Source organism: Ylistrum balloti, unplaced genomic scaffold (genome assembly GCF_031769215.1).
Source record: "Ylistrum balloti isolate Yb309-2 unplaced genomic scaffold, AGI_CSIRO_Ybal_v1 Utg370260, whole genome shotgun sequence".
Lineage (NCBI taxonomy): Eukaryota > Metazoa > Mollusca > Bivalvia > Pectinida > Pectinidae > Ylistrum > Ylistrum balloti.
In genome coordinates this window covers 1,090,087-1,099,344 of record NW_026782205.1, presented here as the reverse complement: position 1 = coordinate 1,099,344, position 9,258 = coordinate 1,090,087, and the positions used below count along the sequence as shown (strand labels likewise).

The following is a 9,258-nucleotide window of genomic DNA, read 5'->3' as shown; positions in this document are numbered from 1 at the left end:
CCAAATCTAATTTAATATGAACACATCTATCTACTGAGGTTTTCAGATAACATTTTAATACTTATTAAATGTCTCATAATGATATTTAAGTAAGATCCACGATAAAGGCAAATGCGCGCAAGATGGGAGTATTTTAAATAGCAACAAGCACCATTTATCAATTGCCATAACTGCAGTTTGCTATATTGGGATTCCAGAAAAAATAATGCAGTTTCTATCTTCATGAAATGAGAATTAATTCTGATGAATCAAAGACGAAATTTGAATGAAATCGCCCCATTGTCGACTTCCTTGCCGATTATTTTACAATATTTTAATGCTATCATAAATTTATCTTTTTATTTGTATTCATCATTTGAATTGCTCTGTAGTTACATGACACATCAGCGTGGTATTAAACGTATTTGCCCCTCAACCCGTGTGAGAACGTTTTCGTCTGTTGTAATGTTCATTTTTCAGAGGGCTCATTGATGGGCCATGTTCAATAATTAATAAATATCTCCTATGATCGTTTATTATTTCAGAGTATTGTTTGAGGACTAGAGAGAGGAAATTATCGCACAGACGTCGGAGGGAGAAACGATCCCACTTCAGCAATGCCACATACGGGTATGATTGAGATATTTTTCGCTCAAATGAGCCGCTCAGTCTTATTGGCTGGCCCTTTGATCAGTGCTGTGCTTGGTTACAGTCATACACATTGCGTCCCTTCCCGTGACAGTACTAGCGGAGAACTACAATCATATTGAGTTCTGGCATGGATTGTAGACACTTTACAAATTTATACGCTTTTCACAATCAGTAAATTACTTCAATTATAGAAATATAAATATGTGTTAAACGACCGTTTTGTCGCCAGATATTTCATAGGATGCTCTCCATATCCTATTAAGAGTCCACGCGTGCGTATCAACGTTATGTGGGGGGGAAACACATGTTGAAAATGATTTTTGGCGGGCACCTTAATGAGTTATTGAATATCTATTAAGAATATTTCGTATTTCATTCAAACCTTATTTCATAATTTTGTTGGTAATTATTAGAACGACGTATTCAAATAGCATGACAGGGTTGAGATTTTTTCAGTGTTTTAATATTTTTTTCAAATGAAGCAATGCCACAGATTATTTTTTTGTGTTTGGTACCTTTACACGGTATTGTTTAGCAAATATTTTGAATTTGGTACCTGTATTGTTTACGTTTGTTCATTTCCATTTTTACTTTTTGCCCAAAGTTCCTTCTTGAATACCTGGTTGTTGGTTGTTATACAGTAATAATGGATTAATTATTTAATGAGATTGCGTTTTGAAAATGTATACTATTAATGAACGTTGCACAAAACCCCATGTTTTTCAAGAAATTGTTAACTTCTGAAATCTTAGCATTATATATACCAAGAAGTAGGAAATTCATCTGTAGAAATAGGTGGTGATACAAACGCTGTGATTTACCTGTAGTTTAAACTCTGTAGCAGTACTAATTCTGCCAATTTCAATAACAAAAACCAACAACAGTTTGCTAATAAAGTAAGGTGATAACACACCTTGCGCTTACCAACAGGTTGGAACGTTTGTCGTTTGATAATAATTTCTCGTTGGCTTATCTAAATCTTGCACCTTTTAAAACAGAGTTTTAATGGTGATGCACTTGATCTATAAAAGCGTGGCAGGTTTTTTAAACGCTCATATCTTAAGTTCAATCCACGACTTAATTTACTTGTTCGCCATCTGATCTCTGACAATATCATTTCTGTAATCCTTTGAGGTGGAAAATTATTGGTGCACTCTAAAATCTATTCACTAGGACAGATTATGACACAGTATCAGTGGAATGGACATGTAATTACACAGAGATATAGATTTTTACTCGAAATTATGAACTTGTCATCTTGCGTTTCACCCATCACGTTGAGTATCGTTAAAGCGTTCACTTTCTATAAATAAATTAGTAAAAATTAGATTGAAATCGTAAAGGTTCTTTAATGTTGTTTGTTCAGATTTATACACCACTGTTTACCTATAGCGATGTGATATATCCCACGAAGCGTATCGGCTTTGATCGATGACCCGTTTTATTGTTGTAACGCTTGCTTTGAACAATGTAGTATACTTTGTAACGTCTTTATTCAGGAGGGAATTAGTTATATTCTGAAAATCCTACTTTGATCTAAACTGGTAAATTCTCACAATATATCATATTTTATGGATGTTCAGATGCACTATGTTAAACAGATATGCAAAGGTATGTTTCGGATTTTCAAAAGGTGACATATACATTGCTTTCGCTCTGGACCGTTGCGACGGATAAATGGCCCCCTTGTAATATTAAAATCACAATCTTGTGATAACTTCATCCTTTGAAGTACGGTTTAAGTTTTATCAAAATATTAACTTTGATAAAAACTGTAAAAACTGATTTTTGATAAAAAGGACAATGAAAGCTTCGAAAATATTGGGTGTATTCTGAATACGAGATCTGGGCAATCATCGGGGATTTATCCACAGGAAATATCAATTATAGACACAGTTTTACAGAAATTAAATCAATGGAGTAATTGTTTCATTTCACCTCTTTAACGAAATTCCAGTAAAATGACAATGTTGACAAATAAAAAAAGCACAGTGTTGTAATAAATAAGTTTGCTGTCACACAATAAGTGGAACATTTTAGTCGTTTCGATGAACACATACTTTTGGGAAAAAACGATGATTACAAATGATATTTCACTTTCAATGGTGACTGATAATGTAAAAAGGACGTTAAACTACTTCGTCCCGGAACATATATTTAACACACAGGGCGAATATGGATCCGAAGATCGATTAATTACATGCAAGTTCCCTGCTTTGTAATTAACTGTACTGTTAAACGTATCACTAAGGAACACCAAGGGCGTTCTTGGAATATTCCAATTTGATGTAAATTATTTGAACAAGAAGAGTAGCAGTTCACTCGGATATCAAACTCATTGACGAATCTGCTATTTCTTAACATCAAGCTCACCTAAACAATTATCACTTCTTTATTATTATTACTTCTCTAGTTTAACTAAAATCGATTATCAGAACTTTTCAGAATTTTACTTAATATCTACTTTACCCCACAGACTGTACAATTGTTTTTGTAAACTAGTAGTTAAATATATTGCACGACAAAAAAGTGCCTCTACACTTAACATTGTTAGATGTGCCGAATTGGCAATAGGTATCAAGTTGCATTATCTGTAGCATACATGATCATATTTTCCAATTAGAGCATGTGTTCTCATTGTAAGGAAGCATTAAGCCAAATTTAATATTCTATCCATAAACGTTCATGTCGTGAACATTACAAACCTGAGCTAATGTGATGGAAAATTGTTTTGTTATCCTCATGGTTGCTAGTTCAGAGTCAATTAAACATTTGATGTCTGTACAGATATGGCTGACATGTTGGTAAACAGTCATACTACTTTAGATCACTCCATACCCTAAATTTTGACATTGAGATTTTGGGTTTTCGTACATGTACTGTATATAACTGTACAGTAAAGAAATCATGTCTTTGTCAGAAAGCCTCCACAAGATATATAGCATATCAAAGGTAGTTTCATTAATGTATTCAAGAGACAATACAGGGATACTGTGCCGATCCATAAGTAAACAAAGCAGTGATACAGGTATATACTATATTCAGAGTCCCCCATTCCTTCTTTTTCCATATGGCTAGGGGTAGTGAATTTTAAGATTCTTGTGCTCTTTACCTCTTCTCAGTGCCATAATATAAATATATTTTTAAAAAACATATATTAATGTTGACCAAAACCATAGCTTCCAGTATTGGTATAGGAATCGTTGGCAATGACTCATTGTCAACCTTGGTATATTGTTTTGTAATTATTCCTGCCATGTTAGTATATTTTATCCCCTCTTGAGACATGGTCACATTATTATGCCTGTTCGAGTTGGCGCTATGGTATATTTTGACAGTACCTAATATTGTCCTCTTATTTTAACGTTGTCATATTGATGTATTTTGCGCTGGTGTTGTAACGTTAATTATATGTTGATATGTTGTATTCGGTGTCTGAACATTATTTATTCTGTCATTGTGTGATGTTTATATGTATTGAGTGGCTGTAAGTTATATATTTTGTCCTTGTGTGTTGACACTTTGTTGTATTGAGTGTCTGAACATTATATATTTGTCTTTGTGTGTTGACACTTTGGTTCATAGAGTGTCTGTACGTTATATAATTTGTCATTGTTTTTTGTTAGTTGGTGTATTGAGTGTGTTGTATTTTAAGCGATTCCTTTAACGATGGTAGGTTTTCCTATTGGCAACCACATCGTTGTACCAAACGCCATGCTCTGTATCATTTTTACATAAATTTTGTGTGATCGCAATCTGCTGATGCTCATCAAATGAAGATAAACAAAATAGAGCATCATCAGGAGGTCTCTACTCCCCCTTTAACTCTCCATTACTTCCTTATATATCACACAAGACCACCCTAGTCTTTCAGATCATGTTACGGTTTACGATGGAAATGTATTCCATCAGCTTATTTAGTTCTAGAAAATATATACCTTTAAGGATTAGTACTGAAACGCCATACGTAACCAGTTGACTGGAAGTTTATAGGGTGTAGATGCACCAGAACGCACTTGTAGGAATATGTCAGGAAACTATACTGGAACTTGTACAAGATCAGTACAATGTCAGTTAACACCATTCGGACGTAAGTACCATGAAAACAAATTTCTAGATATATTTCATATTCAATATGCTTGAGTGTTTTGCAGTTCTGTGATAAACTCAGCGTCCAGTAAATAAAAATGAAGTTAATAAACTTAGAAACAAGAGTTGTAAAATTGTAACACTTTCATTTCTACCTTCCTATGGTGTTTTCATATTTACATCTTTAGTGCCGTTTCCTTTCTGTTGTAGGGTTGTATGTTAAAGCTCCAAACAAAATTTGATCTTCCCACAAATGTCTACATGTTGACTCATGATCTGTTTATTCTATCTTATGTTTATATGCACTTGTTGTTGTTGTGCACACGGACTCCATCATAGAGGGCGTTTCTAATTTTGCCGATGTAAAATTATTCCTAATCAATGCACGTTAGAATATGTATAATTTTGTTTTCTTTTGGTGTGTGTGTAACACGGCAATGTTGACATTAAATGGCTTTGTGTCGAAATCTAATTTCTACCACAAGTAATGACATGACTGAGACAGGGTTGGTTTCACTTCGACACTTCATATGATTGATATCCATGTTATTTGAGCATTAAATCCTTTTTAATATTTTAGGTTGTCTTTTACTTTTTGTAATTTTTGCTTTAACAAATATGTCTATTACGATTTCTTAAATTATAAGTGGGTTCGAATGCTATTATAAATGCGTGAGTACTTTCGTTTTCCTCTAGTTATGCCAGTTCTGTTAACTTTCATTCCATCCTTTATTACATCTAGTGGTTTTTGTTGTTGCAATAATTCTATTATTAGTTATTCTAATTGTTTTCTTAACTTCTCTTGATAACAACCCTTCTAACTAACTTGTAAAGAATCGCCTGTTGAATGTGGCCAGGACAGAAAGATCTAAATCATGTGTATTTCTGGGAGTCTTGTGGCCAATGATGGTTATACATGGTTACTATTCTCTGATATCATTTCTAGACTGAGTAAACATTTTGCAAAATGTCGCTGCTGTAACTTCAGATACAAAAAATAATAATTAAGAAATTGTTTACAGTTATCCTTTACAAATTGTGTAAACTTTTCGTTCCAAAATGCCTTGAGTCAGTATCTTATTTATTAGAGATAGATTGAATGTAACTTTCGCCACTATTAAAATGTATTTTTAAGTATCATTTTCGTTGTCCCTTATATATTTTTTCGATGGGATTGCTGTATTTGTTCGAATGTTTCTTTACCAAGTAAAATCAACATGGTGTCTTTCTCTCTGCTTTGTTGTCTTTTCGTCTGTTTGCTCAGAATTGTCTGTTTTTGTCTTTGACGTTCAACATTTATATTTCCTGAGAAATAAAATCCTGGACGGTATGGTTTGTTTAGATATGTACATCTGGTGCTTTCGGATATCTCAATCTCCATCATTTCAATGGAATATTGAGTTTTAGGAATGTTTTAATTGTTTTGTTTTTTTTTTTTTGTTGCATCTTTGATTTACTTTTTATTTACTTACAGGTCAGACCGGTGTGAACCAGCTTGGAGGAGTATTTGTGAATGGTCGACCACTTCCAGATCAGGTTCGTCGTAGGATTGTGGAGCTAGCGCATATGGGAGTTCGTCCATGTGATATTTCAAGACAACTCTTGGTTTCTCATGGATGTGTCAGCAAAATTCTCACCAGATATTACGAAACGGGCTCAATAAAACCAGGCTCTATAGGAGGAAGTAAACCAAAGGTAAATATATTTAAATATTTCTCCTGAATCGTGGACGATATGAGAGTTATTTACTAGCATAGCTATATCTCAATGTATCTCAGTTTGGAATAGGCGCTTGATCTCTGGTTTTGCTTTTATGTGTTCAAAGGATGATCACAACTCCCATGAAAAGCTTACAAATACGTACGATATTCACTATGTGAACAATTTCTTATCTCTCCTGACATGCATAATATGATTTGAATTTTGTTTATACATCTTCTTTTTTGAGTTCTAAGACCAGTACTTTTCCTTCAGTTTTTATTTGCTTCCCCCTGATTTGGAGAACAATTTTGATTTTTTTTTTTTTTTTTTTTGCAAAACATTTTGGTTTCTTTCTCCAGCAAGTTGCAACCCCCTACGTGATAAAGAAAATTTTGGACCTAAAGAGACAAAACCCTGCCAGTTTTGCATGGGAGATAAGGGACCAATTGATGGCTCTTGGTGTCTGTGATGACCATACAATCCCTAGTGTCAGCTCCATAAATCGAATTCTCAGAAACGCAGGAACCATGACTGCCAACTTTTTGTACCAACAGGAAGTCGCAATGGAACAACTATCCTCTTCCGGTTCACAGTGTCAGACAATGCCTATGATGGTAACGCCACCTGGATTTACTTCAATTCCCATGACAGTGCCAGGATTGTCATATCCGAAATTGGTCGAACAAATTGATACTGCTGATAAATCATCGAAAGGATATGCATCGTCAACAGATAAAAGTTTATCTGGTAGGTTATCAACTAGCAAAAAATAAAAGTACTTGTACGAAATATGATACATGTAATTGAGGTAAATGTCAACATGAGATAACAATGATAACAATGATGTGATTCCGGATTAATGAAGCACACACATTATTCTATTTTATTAAGAATAGTTACTGTTACTGCTCGACACCTAAATAGAGGTCAATTAACTAGTTAGTATGGTGACGATTGATACAACAGCAATGGTAGCTCTGAAAAATTAATGCAGTGGCCCTTTTACATAATCCATGATGAAAAGGGGTACATTTTTGATGTATCTAGATAAGATGGCGTTACACACAGAAAAGCAATGTTGCTACCTACTTACTTAACCAGGAAATTGAAAAATATAAAGCGAAAAGAGTATACACAAACAATACTCATTTCAGGACCAGTGATGGACTTCTAAAGATATATATGGTGACTGAATCTTGACCTTCCTTTTTCCTTTATCTATCATGCTTCGTACAAGTATTCTTACCTTGGGGAGGGTCACATCATACATTTATAATCATTCTGTTGTGTGTATAACAAAGTTATCCTTTTTATGGAATGGTAGAATAACTAATACTTTACAAATATAATTGATAACTAGAATGGATTAATCTTTTTCGTCAGTTAATTGTTTAACGAACCAATTAAAATCATATCTCACTTTCACTTTCTATTTATCACAATAATCCGATTTAGGCCAATCATAACAGTCGTTTCAATGATATTTTAACGTTAGCAAAGGTATTGTATCATTAACCCAAACAATTGCCTCTTAGGTTTACATATACTTCCAACATACTGGCTGTAAAGAAAATAATAACCGTCTTCTGAGATACGTTTCTATGTGGGAGGCTGACAATGTGATGATGGAAAACAAAGTTAATGGTTGGAATAAATACTGTTGTTCTGTGCTGTGACAATGAGACAGTTGTGATAATGACTGTGGTGTTTTTGAAATTGTGGTATTGTTAGATTTGAAATATGGACAGGAAGAGAGGTGCCCCTTGCGACTGGCAATGTGAAAATTGTGAGAACTGAAGAGTGGTGATTCGAGAGTGACGTTGCATGGATGGATAGGTGACACTGAGAGAGCGTCAATATCAGGCAGGATTTTTGTGAATGGAAATATGAGGATGACAATGACGCTGAGATATAGACATAATGAAGAATTATATCATTAGTGGGGCAACATGATAACAGAAAACAGACAGTGTGATGGCGGATAATTTAATTAATGAAACTAAAGCCGTGTGAAAATGACAAAAGATGACATTATGTCACTTAAAAATGAATTTAATACATCAATGTTCTTTTTTTATTTATTTCAGATTCAGATGACAAAGTTGATAAAGAGGATGAATGTGGACAAGAGGAGAAAGACGTTAACGACGAAAAGGACGATGGGTTCAAATTAGAGGAAAGATTCCCAAGTATAACTGCTAAACAACAGAACTCTTCATCTTCCCGATCTTCTCTACACCAAGCTAGATTGAAATATCACCCATTTAAACCTGTGCATCGCTTCCCAGATGAGGGATATTATCGACATCATAGTAGTCTTTTGTTTCCCCATCTCTTCATGTTTCCCTCATATAAAACCTCCAACCAGATCAGAATGGCCGAACAATTCAGCTCCATGGCGCATCGTAACTTTGGCCAGCAGTTTTTATCAAATCAAATCCCGCCAACATGAATTCACAAAGACTAACTCAGACATATTTTGTATATAGTTTGTTTACATATTAATTCATCATCCAAGATAACTACTTAAACATTGTTTGAAAATCTGACATTAAAACAGAAACATTACATTGTTTATGTTATGGTATCAATGATGTATCCTGCATATGATGAAATGTTTAAACCAAAGCCTTGTAAGAAGAACATTAATAAAATGAGACAACTTTATACCTGTGCTGGAGTAATCCCGTGTGTATGTGATCCCGAAATACGTGATGTCATTTCTACAGTGTGTGTGATCCCGAAACAAGTGATGTCATTTCTACAGTGTGTGTGATCCCGAAACAAGTGATGTCATTTCTAAAGTGTGTGTGATTCCGAAATATGTCCTGTCATTTC

The 9,258-nt window shown here is 34.2% G+C and overlaps 1 protein-coding gene across 1 annotated transcript; it reads left to right on the top strand.

Moving 5' to 3' along the window:
* The first annotated feature begins 534 nt into the window (after window positions 1-534).
* LOC132552599 (paired box pox-neuro protein-like) lies at window positions 535-8,872 on the top strand. The gene is made up of 4 exons (XM_060216785.1): window positions 535-609; window positions 6,194-6,414; window positions 6,780-7,167; window positions 8,508-8,872. The coding sequence occupies exons 1-4, from the start codon at window positions 597-599 to the stop codon at window positions 8,870-8,872; spliced, it is 987 nt and encodes a 328-aa protein (XP_060072768.1). The 5' UTR covers window positions 535-596.
* Window positions 8,873-9,258: the final 386 nt, after the last annotated feature.

Excerpts from the sequence above, each read along its gene's own strand:
- LOC132552599 (XM_060216785.1), top strand. Across the intron at positions 6,415-6,779 it reads TAGGAGGAAGTAAACCAAAG|CAAGTTGCAACCCCCTACGT; the intron begins GTAAATATATTT and ends TTCTTTCTCCAG. Across the intron at positions 7,168-8,507 it reads AACAGATAAAAGTTTATCTG|ATTCAGATGACAAAGTTGAT; the intron begins GTAGGTTATCAA and ends TATTTATTTCAG.